Source organism: Numenius arquata, chromosome 3 (assembly GCF_964106895.1).
Source record: "Numenius arquata chromosome 3, bNumArq3.hap1.1, whole genome shotgun sequence".
NCBI classification, from domain to species: Eukaryota; Metazoa; Chordata; class Aves; order Charadriiformes; family Scolopacidae; genus Numenius; species Numenius arquata.
Genome location: NC_133578.1, coordinates 27,737,021 through 27,755,411, shown reverse-complemented (window position 1 = coordinate 27,755,411; position 18,391 = coordinate 27,737,021). Strand labels below are relative to the sequence as shown.

At 36.1% G+C, this 18,391-nt stretch overlaps 1 protein-coding gene across 1 annotated transcript in view; it reads left to right on the top strand.

Annotated features, from left to right (window-relative positions):
• PDE1A (phosphodiesterase 1A) overlaps positions 1–18,391 on the top strand; it is a 163,100-nt gene that overhangs the window by 102,087 nt on the left and 42,622 nt on the right. Inside the window, exons 3-6 of the mRNA XM_074145953.1 lie at positions 12,026–12,208; positions 12,662–12,728; positions 13,644–13,760; positions 15,181–15,321. Coding sequence (XP_074002054.1) covers positions 12,026–12,208; positions 12,662–12,728; positions 13,644–13,760; positions 15,181–15,321 — 508 coding nt within the window. The remainder of the gene's footprint in view (positions 1–12,025; positions 12,209–12,661; positions 12,729–13,643; positions 13,761–15,180; positions 15,322–18,391) is intronic.

Genomic DNA, 18,391 nt, shown 5'->3' with positions numbered 1-18,391 from the left:
ATCTTTCTGGCACTGTGTGGGAGCATCAAGACAAGTATCAGACATTTCATATACTGAGAAAACTAGTACCCCTGAAAATACATAGGCTTTGGCAGCAATGGGTGCATTATTTTTGCTGTACGCAAATCTTTAAATAAGCTAATTGCTGTCATAGGACTTCACAGCAGGATTATTACACTGACCAAATGAAGATAAATATATATAACTTTATAGTAGTTTGGAACATTTTCATAGTCCTCAGGCTATTCTTTTGATCCGGGGGGCATTATAACCTCATAATGTTGACTACTTATTTTCAAAAATTCTACTTCAGTATATGGATAACACTTTTGTTCTTCCATAGCTCAATGCACAACAATGTTTAATCTTATTTATTTATTGCATCCAGTATTTTGCAGAATAGTCTGATTTTTCACTGTACTAAGTCAGAAAGGAAATACCTGAGGTATAACAAGGTATCTTGTTTTGCTCTGATTTATTGTATACTTCTGTTCTCCAATGCTACCTCAGAGTTTGTAATCCTACCAAATTTTGGTAGCATTCCTTATATAAATATGCATTAAGCTTATGGTATATCTTAATAATATACTTCATAATGTATAACTGTCCATACCTATATTCTGTATTTCTGAAATATGTAGGCATATAAACCAAATTTTCTTGCCCATATTACTTGTGCTATAAGTAATAGTTAAAAGTGAAATTACTTTAATGAAACCTACTTTTCAACTTTTATTCTCTTATTTTTAGTGTTTTGCATTTTATACCCTATATTTTTCACTTTGCTTTATAGTGTTTGATTTTGTTTTTAATTTCTCTTCCTTGGACTAATGCAGTCTCCATGAAATTCAGACTCTGGTGGTCGTTGTGTTAAATTTATGCTAAAAATACAGACTGAACCTCCGCTTCTTAGTTGGAAAATATTATGTACAGCACTGTTTTAAATTTTGACACTTCCCCATTAAAAACAATTTGTAAATTAAGATATTTATTGTGTAGCAGAGAGAGACTATAGTTGCCACCTGTACTTTTATAGTAAACTCTTTTGCATGGCAAACTGCAAAGATGATCACATTTTAAATAGCATGACCTCTATGCTGTAGTATAAATCTGCACTAAAACATTTAAAGATAAACACACAAAGAAGATTTCTCCAGCTCCTGGGAAGCTAATCCTTAAGGAACAAAAGCACTGTATCATTGAGTCAAATGGCAATGGAGGCTGGAATTAGCTTGTGTGGTTACATTTGTCCTCATTCCCACCAAAGAATATAGGTTCTTTGTCCTGCACAGAGCTACTGCTGTCGGGAGTCTGGAACTGAGTTAACTGAACTCATTAGTAGATTAGAAATAATAGTTTAGATCATAAGCAGAATGGCCTATTCCTGCTGAGCCTGAACATGCACTTCTATACATCGCAAAATTCAAATGATTTCATTGTTTCTTACATATGAATTGCTATATGGATAAAAGTAATTGCTGTAGTATAGAGCCAAGTAAAGTACTCTCACTGAGTAAAGCAGTGAGAAAACCATCTGAGTACAGATTACTTCCATTAACTAAGTCCCAGAAGGAAGTTGCATGCTTTACAGGATATAATAGTTCCTGAGATTTGGCTTATAAGATAGAAAATTGAATGATGCCTGGTTCTACGGGGTACAAAGTATTGCAGGCTTAGGACCATAGGTTCAATGCAGGGTTTCTGCAAGGCACATGAAAATATCCATGCTTTCTATTTTAAACCCATGCTTGATTCCTGGATTTTGTCCTGATGAATTTACTGACCCATTGCTTACGTATCCAAGCAGAGGAAGACCTCAGCTTCAACCAACCACCTAAAACAGAATCCTGTCTTTAGTGTTCTCTTCTTCCCCACCTTTCTGCGAGACAGATATCCATATCATCTGAGAGAAAGCCTCTTAAATATCTTTACAGCCAGATAAGGAATAGCAACTAACAGAGAGTTGGTTAGGAGCATCCTTCTAATTCATCTTCCATTATGACATATCCTATTAAACAGCATAATAAAATGGTCCCTGCCAATGATCCCTGTTGCACCTATTGCAGACGGACCTTCTGCAATTCTTTAGAGGCAAAGAGATGAAAAAAGCAAAAAGAAAAATCAAAACTAAGGTCAACAAGGTATCTCACAGAGCATGCTCAATAATGCAGCCAAGGATCAAGGAAGAGCGTTCAAGGCCAGGCTGGATGGGGCTTTAAGCAACCTGCTCTAGTGAGAGGTGTCCCTGCCCATGGCAGGGGGGTTGGAACTAGATGATCTTTAAGGTCCTTTCCAACTCTAGCCATTCTATGATATGATTCTATTCTATGATAAGAGCCTGGCCTGTTCCAGAGCTTTGGGGAACCCTTTGTGTTACTTAAAAATTAAATCTCAGGCATTAGTCTAGCAAAACCGCTTTTCTCTTTGTAAGCCTGAGCTTTTTTCAGTAATCAGTTCCAGTTTCTTACAGTAAGAGACACCCATTTTTTTTCCTGTTATTGTTACTTCATTTCAGTTGAATGGGAAGCCTGTATCATTCTATAGTGTTGTGTGTGCACATAGAAATACATGCAAATGTGTAAGCTAACAGCACCTTAAATTTTTATTTATAGTGCAACAATCAACTGGAAATGGGCTGCAGAATTAGAACTTTTTAGCAGAGTATGAAGTATCTTTCTTGGGTCCTCTTACTTTCCTTTTGTCTGCTGCTCTGTTGCCCTACACTATGGCCTTTTATCTGACAATAAACTAACATTTTTTAAAACTATGTACACATACTCATTTCCATACATGCTTTTTCTAAAACTATATGCAGTTGGGTTGCTGAAAAGGCACATAAATAAAGCAACAGACTTTATTTATCTATGGAGTTCTGAGAGTAGACTTCTTAAAAACAGGGATAGGCAGTAAGGATAACCTTCCAAAATTACAAAAAATTGGTTTGGGGCAATGACTGTCAATATCCCGTATAAAAGGTTCTGAGCTGATGGAATGTTGGAAAGCACAGAGAAATCAGACATATGTAAGTGCTACTTTCCTATGAGCTTATTATCTATGGCCCATGTCAATTAATAAGCTTGTTTGACAAGTCCTTTTCAGGACTGCATCTCTCAGTGCTGAATAATTATAAGCTGCACTAAGCACTTCCTTGAAAGAAACCTAGTGCTTTGGTGGCTGAAGCGGAGAATCACTGGCAGCTGAAGAAAATCAGTGAAACTCTCACAGTTCCAGCCCTTCAGCGGATCTCCTCTGTGGAAGAAGTTCAAACTTGCTCAGTAGGTGTTATAAATAATACTGACAAATCTTGCAGAGTTTTCTCCATTAGTACCTGCCACTTGGCTCAACGTAGTGGAAGAAGGATATTTAGAGTCAAACAGGAAATAAATACAGCCTGATAATTCAGTCATGAAAGCTGTTCCATTCCTTGTAAACAAAGCTCTTTATTCATGCTAACAGAGAAGAAAATAAGTCAAATAAAATCTAGATGGAAATTACAAGATTAAAAAAAGTATTCCAAAGCCAAATGAAACAAGAAGCTTAAACTTCTTGTGGAGAACGTTTTAAAGTTGTTCTGGATAAAATAGAATATTTTATTCCAATTATGATCTTATTACATTTTTAAATGCCTTAATATTTTAGAAAATATACTCGATTTCAGGAGGATATTTATCTGTACAGTTTCAATTCTATACTTGATTTCTAGTCTGCTTGAGGCTCTATAATGCCCTTTTGGTAGGCTTTAAACTCTTGAGAACTTTTGACTTAGAAGAGACCATGTTTCAGTAATGTATGAAGTAGATCCATTGTATATAGCTGGCAATGGCTTTGAGCATCTTTAATTCAACAAGACAAAATAAATACAGGTTATTGCTAGATTCATGAGGCAAAAAGAAATCTCATTAAGTGTGAGTGGTGTTATAATGTATGTTTTTATGAGACCTCTGGAAGTAGTGAAGTTATTTCAATTATATTATTATGGTAAACAGTCATTCTTGAGAAAAAGCTCTTATTTTAAAAAAGTACACATTCTGATACGTATAATGTTGGCTAAAAAGGAGGTCATTAAACTCAAGCTTTGCAACTGCTGTTGTAACATGTCAGATCGTACTGAATTTCCAGTGCACTATTCCAGTAATGCACCAATTATTTCTGTGGTTTTTGGGCTTAGAGCAGGGCCAAACAGATCTTCAAATTGTGGGCAAAAAGAAAATAGTTTAAATTGTGATCACATCACTTGCAAGCGAAAGAGTTTTGTCATTTCAGCTCACCAAACGTTCGCGTGACCCTTAAAGTGCGCCACAAAAGTACTTGTGATAGGAACATGCATGTGTGTATCTTTGTCTCATGGAGTCTAAGGAAGAAGAAAGGAGAAAATGCTTGACTAGATGCTGGTGCTCACAGAACTCTGTGTCATGGAAGTGTGAGTGGAGCCTAGCAACATCCCAGCAACTAAATGAAATTCTCTTGTTTCCAGGACATCCTGAGGTGAGGAATGGTCAGCATATGCCTGTTCTTGGGCAGCTTTCAGTACACAGTTTTGGTTACGTTTGCAAGCTGGAGAAGGCTGTTCCCTGCTGTTTTCAAGTTTTTCAGTACTGCAGCAGAACCCTGGTCCATGACAGCTACTCCATCTTAAGCTAGTAATTAATATCTCGAAAAATAATGAGCTGGAATACTTCTTTGATACCCCTGTGCTTTCTTTCTCTCTCTTCTAGACATCAATATAGGTTTATTGCTTTCTCTGTATTTTAAATGAGAATGAAACTCAGTGAAGGCTTCATCTTTTATGTTTCTTGTATTATTTCATTTTCACAAACAGTATTTTAATATCAGTGTTGCAAGGCTCTAAGCTAGCGCTACATCAGCTGCTGCTCAGCATCTTAGAGCAGGAATCTGCTGCTTGACATTGCAGGACTATTTACATTCTGTTCCCACTCACAGCATAGTGACACAGCTGAGACCTAGCTGACTTTGTGAATCATGTAGTTTCACTGACTGTTAGGCTCTGGTTATGGAAGAAATTGTGCTAATTCAGATACTGTTATCCATTTAGGTTAACCAGCAGAGATGGTCACACCAGCAAATTTCTTTGCAGGTGCAAGAGTTGAGAAAGGTAAATTCTCTTATATCAAAGAGATATAGATATTTGTTAAAATTTTTCAAAGCATATATTCCCAATCTCTCTACTTGAAAAGGCAGATTAATTTGTGCATTTATACATGAAAGTAACTGTTTCATTCACAGAAGAGTGGGGCATTTGGTCAATGATGAAAGATCTATACAATATTTAGCCTCAGAATTATTTTTTTGTTTTGTAAAAAAAAATCTGGTAATATTAAAGAGAATAATCTGCCTAATGATACAAGAATAAAACAAGTGGAATGGGATGCCCTGTTTGGTAATTATTTGCCAGATGAAAAATATGCTCTATATGATTCCTCTCTGAGCTGACTTAGTTGAGGAGAGATTGGAAGTGACAATTATTTAGGCATGAAGTTAAATCATAATCTTGAATATTCCGTCAAGTTTACTGTAAGCATGTATTGCTTTCCTCCATAGCCAACCCATGGTTAAATGTACTTTGCCTGAAGTTTCTTTGTCAGCAACAAATGTACCATTTGAAGAAAATCATTCAGTTCATCCATTAAGGGAATCTACAAATGATGCTTCTGTAAAAGCTGCTATTGAGAAAAAGCTTATTGTGTTGAGATTAATTTAGTATATTCCACTCTTATAAAAGCTTAAAATAAGCCTTTAAAATCTTTTGTACTAAGCCAAAGGTTTTTTCTGAGGGGGAAGCTTACAACAGCATCAAAGTTACATTAAAAAAATATGCTTAAAATCACTGATAATCTGTTAAATTTTGAGTAAAACTCTTCATTTCAGTTAGGATATTTTTGCTTGCCTTTTCTGAAGTTATTGAATTTTTCTATCTCAAAGTTATTGCTGTTAATTTATTTATGAGTCATGTCCTGAGATAGTCCCTGCCCTATAGAGCTTCCAGAACAGCACATTAAAGTGAATTAAAAAAAAAAAATACATTAGCTCACAGCTGTACTCCTGAAAAATGATATTTTTTAATCATGAATATCCTGACCTGAATTTTAAGATTGTTGATGGCCTTTGGTATGTACATCTATATTTCTGAATAGGCAGTACATATCAAAAAGTGAATGCTTCCAGTAACAATAGTCCTTACTCTGTTACTTATCTGCTGTTGTAATAACTGTAGTTCATCCAGAGTCTTTGCCATTTATTGTAATTAATTAGTAGGTTTTTTATAGGACAATTCTGAGAATGTGCTAAATTTTAAGAGTACAACATGTTGGTAAATTCATCGTTTCCTTTAGAAAGACCTTTACGTACTAAAAGTACTCCTCAATCATTTTTACAGTTCTTTATCCTCAGTAGGAGTCAAGAGAATCTTTTAGTGGATGTTAGTGGAAGTCGTTGTGGACTATAGAGGATGTAAATATTGATTGAATGTGTTGATTCATGCTTGTTCAGGAAGATAGTGAGAGACTAGAACACTAATATGAATGGACTATTTGGACTATAAATTCTTTGCTTTCTGCATTCTAAACCCAGAAGAGAACATTGATCAATTTATTAAGGGGTTGATCATTAGCTTGATTAATTCCCTAAATGGTAAAGATCTAATACCTCCTTCTCAATCCCTCCTCTGGAAATCTTTCACCATCTCTGTTAGGCAGCATGACTGATCAGCACTGATGGATTTTTCTTCCCTATAGCCATTATCTAATTACTTTTTAAAAAATTTTCTTTTCTTTCTTCTTCTCCATAGTGCATCTGATATATTCCTAATGGAAAAGAGATATACTTCTGAATAGTCCATTACTTTATTTAAAATTCTGATTAAATGAAAAGAGAACTAGAAATTATCACTACTTGAATTTTGAAAAATTATTCTTGACAAAAAACACAGTACTGTGACAAGAAGATCAGGTTATTAGTTACTATGACTGCAATATTAATTGATTGCTAAGTTGAAATGCCATGGCCATATCTTACTTATTCCCACAACTGTCAATGGGAGTTCCACTCATGAAATGAATAGAATTAAATAACCCAAGCCTCCCCCTCTCCTTCCCACGCATATCTCTTCCTAGTATTGCATCTGCTTAATAGGCTGATGATATATGAGCAAAATAAGTGTATGTAATCCTGAAATTCTGACTTTGTTTTAAAAAAAATGTACTTTCTGTGGCAAATTGTGTTAGATCTTCTTCTATTTAAGAGCATTTTTAGGTGTTGCTTAGCTTTAGGGAAGAAAAAATTAGTGTGTGCCGTGGTATATTAACATTTATTTAATTCAACTAGGATATTGGAGTTCATGCCTCCCATTTGAATGGGATTGATCTCAGTAGAGTTATACTTTAAGGCTGACTTTGTGGAACAGCTATGTAGCTTTAAAATGGAAAGTAAATGCCTACCATCTTTGATCTTTGCTGTGGTTGATTTGGAGGATGGGGCAGTCACTCCACTCCAAATATTTTCCAAGCCAGAGATCCTAGTCTTGAGTTTGACAGCTATGGTGACTTGTTATTTTGCTCATTAATTTATCCAATGGCATTTTTGAACCTATGAAAAAGTTTAAATATTGCAAAATGTTGCAAAATTATATTACAATGTACAAATTACATTTTACAATTTACAATTACAAATTATACTGCAAAATCTTGCAAATATCCCTGTAATACCTGGCAGGAAGTTCAGTGGTTTTACTATGTTTGGTTTTGTATGGACCCCGTCTTCTGATAGTATTTCACCTTTCCCCTCTTTTTTTTTTTTAAAAAAAAAAATTTAAAAGCATCCTGATTAATCACCTATAATTTTAATTTACCTATTCACCTGTGATTCATAAAGTGGCAAGTTAGAGCAAGAAGTCTACATAAACAGTAGAATTATAAAATGCAGAATTTATATTTTCCACTTATCTGGGCAATAATAACTTTCATTAGGCAAAAACCAAACACCAATAACTTCCTATTGATTCACTGATTCTACTGAAGCTTTTGAAAGTTGTCAGTTCTAAGTGGATATAAATTAAGATAGTGCTAATATAAACAATCAGGAATAAAAATGTTCTGAATATATACTTTAAACTGTTATGTTTTTCCCAGTTATTATAAAAAATGTTGTGTTGTGGAATTTATTCAAAGAAATGATGATGTTATAATGCTCAGTGATTGCATCAGAGTGACATTATAATACATCTGCTCAGAGAGCCAACCTTGTGGCAGTTAAGTTCTGAGCAACAGAAGTAGTAACATCACGAGGGACAGGCATGTAGGGGCTCTGAGGTTTACTTGATGTATTCACTGCAGGGATGTAGAGTGATAGACGAGAGGCCAACAAACAAGCTGCAAAATGGTTCAACAAAAAAAGATAAAGATCCATGTAAAAAAATATAGTGGTGGCCAATCAAAACCTGGTTCTCATTGTATGAAAAAGAAAATTGCCATTATTCTAGTGTAAGTGCTGAAGTACTGTTTAAACTTCTGGTTAATGTGTACAAGTTCTGATACTTCTGCTGAATGTTCTTTTTGTTACATTTAGTAAATTTATATATATATATGTGCATTTAATAGTAAGTAAAATTACTGATAAAAATATTTGATGTTCTTATGTCTTAACATATAAATTTGCTTTATTTCGGTTATTTTAAAATGTGTTCACAATCAGCAAGTAAAAGATTAATGATTAGATGTATTTCGCAGAATCCACAATATTATCTATGTATACCTATATATGCAAACCCATGGAAATAGAATGGAAATACTATATTTTATAATCAAAGCATAACTAGTTGAATAGAAGTTGACAAAAGTTACAGGCTAGGAAATGAGTGGAATATTGCATTCTAAGAATTTCTGATACTTAAGCATAGTTTGTATGGTGCAAGATATAGCCTAATTTATTTCCCTTCCTAAATAAAATTACCATCAAATTATCCATCTAACCATCCATTTATTCAGATGTGTAGACCCATATATGAGCCCTTTCCCTGTAATTACAGAAGAATGGCAGTCATTAGCAAATTTATTCAAAGGCCATTTCTAGCAATCCATATGTCATGAGTAATTTTCCCCAATATGACTCTTATTCTTCAAAAGGTTGGGAAAATGCAGAAAATAGAGTTACAAGATGAACAACTAGCTCTTGTTTCCTCTCCTTAAATATTTCAGTTAGGTTTCCAAAAGAAACTAGTGCTTTTTGAGCAGTTACTACGGTTATGTGTTGAGGGATCTGTAAGAGCTTGTACTTGCAAAGGATTGTGCTTATGACATATTTCGATGTTGCAGTTGCTTTCGCAGTTGTTTAAGTAAGAACCGGAGACACTGAAAATCTTTCTCTCCCATAGCACATTGTTCAGTCACTGCTCATCAGAGAGCAGTGGTTTCATGAAAATTACTAGTTAAATACTTTTTTCAAATTCTGTTTTCTCTGTTCTGTCTTCATAAAGTAACTCCTATTTATATCATTTACAGGCTTAATAGTGCTCCCTTTGTACAACTGAATGGTTAAAAAGATTAGAGAAACAGCAGTGTGTCTTGCTAGCCTTAATTTGTATTGCAGCAGCTCATAGCTGCAGAGCTCAGCACTTGGTCCCTAATTCAGATCTGTGTCAGACTATAGCAAACTGATGTAGAGCTCTGCTTCGTGCTGCACAGGTGATATGGAATATCCCTGCTGAGTGCTCTGAGGCAGCCTAATGCTCGTGGTCCTTTTATCGCTGGAATAATTTCATCTCATTTGAATAACAGTTTGAGTAGTTATAAAAATATGTTTTAGGGATTATAAGGTTTATTCCTGATAATACTACAAATACATCAAATGTCAAACATTCCTCAGAAATATAAATGTCTTGATGTCACCAGGGATATTTAATAAGAGTGTTAGACCAGTAGGGAATTAAGTGGACTATAACATAGTTTTTAATTTAGGGAACAAAATCAATTTATCACCTTTGACCTGTGGCCAGTCTCAGCCATGGTTCTGTTTTGCAAGATAATTTGCCCAAGTCCTTTCCTCTACACAAGTCCTGCTCCTCCAAAATAAATTACTGGCTTTTGGCCTGTGTCCCACTGTCAGAAAAATCTCATAATTCTTTTCCATTCTGCTCTGCTTGCACTCTGTGTTAAAAAACCTTCCTAGTTTGATAACGTCCCTAAAAAATATGAAGGTTTCTGCTCTTCTTTCAGTAAACAGTGGTGGTGTTGGGGGCATTTTATGGATTTTTTTTTTTTAAAGCCCAGTTGAAAAGTCTCACAAAATATGCTGCCACCCAGGTGAACTGCTGAAACTGAGAACAGGGCAGATGAGCACAAATATACTATGCTCACTCTTCACCAATAATTTATATGACTCTTCTGGCATCATGCTTCCTACTAGGCATCTTCCTATAATCCCTCTTATAGTATTAGATTTACATGGGGATTCCTTTGAACTATACTGTATTCAGGCTTTTCTTCATCATCCACGTTGCTGCTCAATTCCTCTATATGCTAGGGAAGACCTGGATTAGGCAATGTTTTGAAAATGTTGAAGAGAAAAAGAGAAAGTGAAAGGTGTAAAAGACTCGCTGAATAAATGAGGAGAGAGTGCACTAATACGGGGAAAAGTCAACAGTTATGCTAAGAGTAGGAAGAAAAGACAGCAGCAGAGGTGACAACATGAAAATGGAAAAGGAAGGGATAATTTTCGTCTCACAAATACCCGTGTGCAAATCCTGTTAGCGGAATTCTCACTGAATAGATTTCCCAGGAATCCTGTTCACTCAGAAGAGACCCAAGTTTTAACTTGACAAGTGGATTGCCTGATGAAAAAATCACGCTCCAAGATACTTTGTCCATCATTACTTTGTGTCCGATTCATGCAAACTTGAGCAGTTTCAGAAAGACAGATCAAATAATCAACTAATGCTTGCAATTCAGTTGGTGCCACTTTTAATAAAATATTTTAAAAGGGTGGCATGCTTTACATATGTTCGAGTCATCCTAGCTTGTTCTTGCATAATTGCATGAAGGAAAACTTGTTATCTGACTATGTAAGGGATTTGTTTCTTGGAAAACCTCACAAGACTCAGTGATATGGGCAAATAACAGCAAGGACAAGGTTGTGTTCCTTCATCTGGTAGGTTTATAGAAATGTAGAATTGAAGTGCTGAGTCTGTTTTAAGAGAATATTTAGTTACATGTTTATTCTAAATAAACTGATGTCCTCCAATTCAGTTTTGTTGAAGTTTCATTTTAATACTTTTTCTATTTCGCGGGAGGTATACATGACTTTTCTAACTTTTTGAACAACTAAGAACTGTGAAAGCTGACTTGCAATCCAGTGTTGTGTAATATCTTTACTGCTATGATTCTGTTACCCTGGCTTTAACAGGAATACACTTTAACAGGAATACACATCTGCACACAGAAGGAATTAATTCTCTTTAATTTGCATTTTTATTGCACTGGAATAACATGATGAGCATCTATACAGGGTGTTCATTGAAATGCATTCACCATAGCATTGCTGTTTGATATCATTTACTTTGCATATAAGTATCAACACATTTTTGGTACCATTTTGGAGGACATATCAGATGGACCACTGGTGTTCTCATTTATAGCAGCAACCCCTCTATAGACATTCTTGTCAGCCACTGTTCAAGACGTGTCCTCAGGATTTTATAAAGCATTGATTACACTCCAATCCACCAAAGCTGTGATATCTTTGTAGAAAAATCTTCTCTTGCCATTACTGGAACTTCTTGCATTTGAGTGACTTTTAACTTCTGGAATGTGGGCAGCAGGAGACAGAGAAGATATCTGCTGTGCCCAGCTTCCTGGTGGCCTCAGTATGTCTAGCAGAGAAGACATTTAGTGATGTGCTGAGTTGGTTCTACAGATGACCTCTGCTCTTGTTAAATTTTGTTAGCTGTTCACCTGCCCATACTCCTTTTGCTTCAGTCTGCCATCTTCTTGGTTACATTCTATTATTTTTTTTGTAGGAAGCTTTTGGACACTGAGGATGAGCTCTCTGACATCCAGTCAGATTCGGTCCCGCTGGAAGTGCGGGACTGGTTAGCTTCTACATTCACAAGGGAAATGGGAATAGTGAAGAGGAGACCTGAAGAAAAGCCCAAATTCCGAAGCATTGTGCATGCTGTACAGGCTGGGATTTTTGTAGAAAGGTGAGAGCTTTGTTTTCTTATTACAGCAAGTACTGCATTTAACCACAGTGTCTGTCGTTGAAGATTCCTTAAGTGGTGGGATGAATGTGAAGCAAGTCTTCGAGCCAGAATTTAGGTTTCTGCAGTTGTTCTGTTTTTCTATACAGAAATCCTGATGAAACCTCTAAATTTGTAATGAAATCTCCTGAACTTTGGAAAACTCTGGGAATGAGCTTTATGGCTTTGAAACTTCTACACTAAAATGTACCAAAGACTGTACTAACATAAAAGAGTAAAATACCAACAGGGGGGCTTTTCTCATAAGTTCATAAAAAGACTTGTCGTCTTTGAGATCAGACCCTTAAACAGCTTAGTGTTAATTCACAAACTGTGAAAGACAAATTGCAAAAAGAAAAATTGTTCCCGTACTTTTTAAAGGAGTATTATTCCTTAATACTTTATTTGTTCTTTTAGGATGTACCGAAGAACTTCTAGCATGGTTGGTTTGGCTTACCCAGCAGAAGTGATAGTAACATTTAAGGTAAAATAAGTTTAATCATTGGGGAAATTGAATGTAGATGTTTAGTGACTTTTAGGGTCACTAAATTCTACTGAATGTATTTTTCTACTGAACCTACCCTAGCCATAGTTAGCACTACAGAACTGAGCCACAGAGCAGAGAAATTAATAGTTAAAAATTAACAAATAGAATATGATTCTGTTTATTGTTTCACTGATTAGTTGTGATTTCATTTCATTCTTAGAGCAATAGGATGAAATTTGTATAACAATTTTTATAGAAATGTGAGACATGGTTTTATCAGCTCCCAGTGGTATGGTAATCAGTGTCTCAGACAGAAGCATTTGTTTCCTTTTTAGGAAAGAAAAAGGAGAAGTGGTATTGGGATAAAGCTAACAAAAGAAGCTGCAGCTTATGGAACAATTACAGTATTTGCTGTGAATTTAAGGCATTACTGTAGGCTACCTTTTATAGTAGTATTGTTTCTATGGCTATGTATGCAATTAAAAATGGTATTTCTTGAGAATGTAGTACCTCACCTTTTCCCCTGAAAGTTAAACACTGTTTTATTATTCTCAAATTGCCATATGGTGATCGTGTTAATGACATTGCATAATAACCTGTTTAAAGGATGGGTATTCCCATTAGCAGAAATTTAAAAAATGAGGCCTTTGATTCAAAGCATAGAAAGTTGCATAGGTCATGTTACAAGTATTTTATTCATAACTGGCACAACTATTTTCATCATTAATATTGAAATAATCATTAAGGTATTATCTACAGTAGGCGTTTGGAAGAGTTGGACAATAAAAAACCACCAAACTCTGACCCTTCCTTCCAAAAAACCCCAAAATATATTTTCCAGTGATTAACTGGAAATCTACTTAAATGGATGGAAATGTTATGTTTTTTTTTTTCTTTTCCCCTCATCTACAGGATGTTGATAAATGGTCTTTTGATGTATTTGCCCTAAATGAAGCAAGTGGAGAGCACAGTCTGAAATTTATGATGTATGAGCTGTTTACCCGATATGACCTCTTGAGCCGTTTCAAGGTCAGAAACTAGCCACAGATAAAAATATGTATCTGAAAATAAGTACGTCAAATTTAAAATACAAGAAACCCAGGATATGTTTGATATAGTATTTTATTGTACAGTGCAGTGCAGAATTTCAAAGTATATGGCAAATCGAACATTGTAATATGCCCGTAGTTCTACCAAATGGAACTTTACTCAGAGCATGCAAACTTTTCTGCAGCCCAAAAAATGGAAAGCTATGTAGAGGTGTTTCAAGTCAGTTTGGGATGGGATGTTGCTAGCGAGCAGCTAAATGCTGTAAGCATTAAATAAACAGATTATGTATACAGCCTATTTACTCAGCAGTACTGAGTCAGTGTCCCAGCTTCATGGAACAAAGATTCCTAATAAGGCAGAAAACTGTAGCGATTCCTAAGTATTTTTTTTCATGTTCTAGGTTGCAGTATGTTGCCCACCACTGTGCAGGGGTTTCAGCTGAACCTTCCTCTCCTAACCAACTTGGGGTATATATAAAGAGAAAGCTGGTTTTCCATGGTGTTTGCAGGGTGTTGCAGTACAATATGGAGTACTTATAACCAGCTTTGAAAGGCTGAGATAAAAAATGGATCAAAATGCCAAATTTATCATTATGATAGTTCTCAATGAAGGTTTCATTTTAATGTCAAAATCTCTCCACTACAAAACTCCATTCTCCTTTCAAAGAGCCTGCCTCACCCTGAAATGTTTAAATATTTTAATTTTAACCGATAACCCAGACTCAGCTTTTCCCATTGAGCTTTTCCCTTCAAGCTCTGGATGCTTGAAGTCAGAACTACACCAGGCCTACCATTGACAACACAATCAGAAAGTACACAATGTTACTGGTTCAGTGGGCTTGAGCCCATTCTCAGTCCCCCTGTTTACCTATCAAGGCTTTTAAATAAAGGAAAAAATCTTAAGAAAAATGTAATTTCATTATACGGGAAAATAAATGTGACTAAATAGTGCCTGTACTTCATACATTGCCTGGAAGAAGAGAAGGAAGTGAAGTCATACTAACAGATTCAATGAGATCTTGTTTCAGGCGAGGTAAAACTGGTGAAGAAAAGGAGATAATCCATTAGACTAATCAGACTCTTATCTGTCATGCCTTTATTATATGCGCAATATATGTGTTCCTGGTACAGACGGACAGATGTGTCTTGAAAACTATTTGATTGATCGCTCTGCAGTCTCTTGTACACTAACCATATGCTGTGCATGGTGTATGTAGAGGGATAAAACATCTAGAAGTATTGGGTGAAGACTACCTGATGCATGTAAGATATTAGATCTTTACATTTTAAATTTTTCTTTTGTTATTTTGGTATGTTTATTTGTAGTTTTTTTAGTGCATGATTATCTTTGCAGCTGTTACAGGCAAAAAAAAATCATTTTAATTTTTGCTTCTCCCCAGATCCCTGTTCCCAATCTTATTTCATTTGCTGAAGCTCTTGAAGTTGGTTACAGCAAATACAAAAATCCGTATCACAATTTGATCCATGCAGCTGATGTTACTCAAACTGTGCATTACATAATGATTCACACTGGTATCATGGTAAGAAATACCGCAAAGTTCAATTTACTTCTTTTCTTTGCTGTTTGACTCTGCTGTTTTGGATAAATGTGTAAATGTGTCTTTTCCTAAGGAAAAAGCTCCCTTGAAAATTGTGCAGAGGTAGATCCCAAACTACCATTCAGGCTGTGAACTTTATGTCCTTTTAACAGTTCTTCCAGGCTGGAACTCTCCTGATGCAGAGGAAAAAAGGAGAAAAAAATTCCTTCTTAAATTCTTTTTGCTTTTCATTGCCTGGGCTTGGGTATTACATATCATACTAAAAGAGATACATTTGCAGGAGTGGGCAGGTGAGAATTTTTCACTTCCACATCAGAGCCTGGGAAGTGTGATCAGGCAAGGAAGCTTCAGTGTCTGCTGAGGTCCTGGCCATTGAAAGATATACTGAATCAGCGCAGGAGTACTCAAATACTCTGCAGCTGCTTTTTCTTTTAGTTTATAACCTTATTTAGGACTGCTCTTGCATACTGTATGTACCTATAGTATGCAGGAGATTGCATTTGTCTTGCACTATTACAATATCACAATATTTTTTAGTATTTGCATTGGAACAGAAGTGAGTCTGCAAGCATTTTGACTCTAAACACTTAGATTTAATACCAGCAGTGGGAGTGACTGTTAGCTTGCTAGACAAAAGTAAATACTGACTGAAAGAAAATGGACATCTCTGTCAATGGCTGTTTGATGATTTGTCTTCACTAAAAATGCACTTGTTTAAAATATGAATACATAAAAAGATGGGAAGTGATAGTGTGTGCTTTCTGTTTGTAGAGCCATGAAACAATTCTGTAAGACTTTTGGAAAATAAAATTTTAGGGCTGACTCTAGGTGTTTGTGCTCCAGTATATACACAATAAGTGGCAGTCATTCACTTACGTTAAGCCTTTTCTCACTGAAAGCTTTGCCTTTGACTTCAGTGGAGGGAAGAACAAATCCCTAAGCGTGGCAGCATTTGATTCTACTGTTTGAAGGAAGTGTTTTGCTTCTAAGTATCAAGTTTTTAAACCTACATTTTAACACAAGTACTACTTGCAGAGTGAAGCCTGGAGTCTTCACCAGCCAAGATTCCTTTTCACATTGAGATGTTTTCTTGAGAAAGAACTTCCATATTAGACAGAATCATAGGCTAGACAGCTCTTGCCAAGATGACTCCAAACCAAAGTTGTTGTGTACGGTCTTCACCTGTCAAAATAGTATTTTAGTAAAAGAAAAAGCTTGAAGAGATTACATCAGGATTCCTATCCTACCCTCGTCTTTTACTGTAAGACCAACTGCAAGCGTTAAGTGGTGTGAAACATGTCTTTGTTGCAGGTATACACCTGGCTCATCAGCTTAACAGGGAAGAAAATCTTTTTGTTGTATTATACATTATAGACATCCCTTTGGTCTGCTGTAACTGTGCCCCTCCGCTCTTCAAAAAAGACAATAGCATCCAGATTTTCTTTGTGATGGCAGGACAAGATTCAAACTTCCAGAGCTATTCTAGTCAATTTGGATTGCTTAGCCATTGATTAAACAACTTTGCAACACACTTTGTATCTCTTGGAATGAAGGAACCTGTTTCACATTTGAGTATCTGCTATTCCAGTGGGTGCACATGAGAATGAGAAAGGCCTCTCCAACTCAGGTTTTAAAATATTAGCATGTTAATCTTGCAACTGCACTTTGATGTGATTTGAACAACTATTTTCAGAAAAGCTTAGACTTTATTGCTGTTACTTTGCTGTAAAATCTCATTAATGTTGCAACGTCGCTACAAAATATTCCTATAAAAATATGCCATGTTTTAAATATTCACATTTGAATTGCTGAATTATGATATTGGAACGTTCTTGAAAATATATCTAACTAGGACAACACTTAGTCCAGAGTGCCTTCAAACAGATGTAGCTTGCCAGAAAGAAGGAACGTTTATAGAAGCCAGTGTTTGAAAGAAGGCCTAGTGATTCTGCAGCTTGCAAAGTATTTCTGTCCCAAATGTCATTTGCAGTTTGAGAACGCATCAGTATCATGTAAATGTTCTATTTAACTTGTTGGTTTTTTTTCCTGTTGCCTGGTTAACTCTACAGAATCATACTTATTAACAATTTGAAGTTTGCTTCTCAAGCTGATAGTTTCCAGAATACGTCCATTGTAATGCCTCTTTTAACTCTTCTGTATCTTCTAAAAAATACCTGGATTGGAGTCAATTTGATGCAATTCTATGTTAAATTCCTGTGTGGTTTTTGCAGATTGGTATGTGATTTAAAGTTCTTGTGCTTTTGTTTTATCTTAAGGAACTGATACTGACTCCCAGATCTTGCAAAGAATTGCTGTCTTCCTTCTTCACTTCTGAAAGACATACTGAAGCTGGGTTTTAGAAAATCCTTTTCATGATTCCTGTTGTTGAGGTCATACATTTTGTATCTTTTATAGGCATCTGGAAAACAGCCATATTTCAGCATTTGCCAAAGAATCTGGCTGGTCAGAGTTTATGCTTGTCCATAAGCCTTTGGAGAGATCCCAGTGAAGAATAACATATTTGGAGTTATAGAATCATAGAATGGTTTGGGTTGGAAGGGACATTGAAGATCACCTTGTTCCAGCACCCCTGCCGTGGGCAGGGACACCTTCTACTAGACCAGGTTGCTCAAAGACTCATCCAACCTGGCCTTGAACACTTCCAGGGATGGACCATCTACAGCTTCTCTGGGCAACCTGTTCCAGTGTCTCACCACCCTTAAGAGTAAAGAATTTCTTCCGGATATCTAATCTAAATCTCCCCTCTTTCAGTTTAAAACCATTTCCCTTCGTCTTATCATTCCACTCCTGATAAAAGAGTCCCTCCCCATCTTTCTCGTAGGTCCACTTTAAATACTGGAAGGCTGCTATAAGGTCTCCCTGGAGCCTTCTCTTCTTCAGGCTGAACAACCCCAACTCTCTCAGCCTGTCTTCATAGGAGAGGTGTTCCATCCCTCTGATCATCTTCGTGGCCCTCCTCTAGACACACTCCAACAGGTCCGTGTCCTTCTTCTGTTGGGGGCCCCAGAGCTGGACGCAGTACTCCATGTGG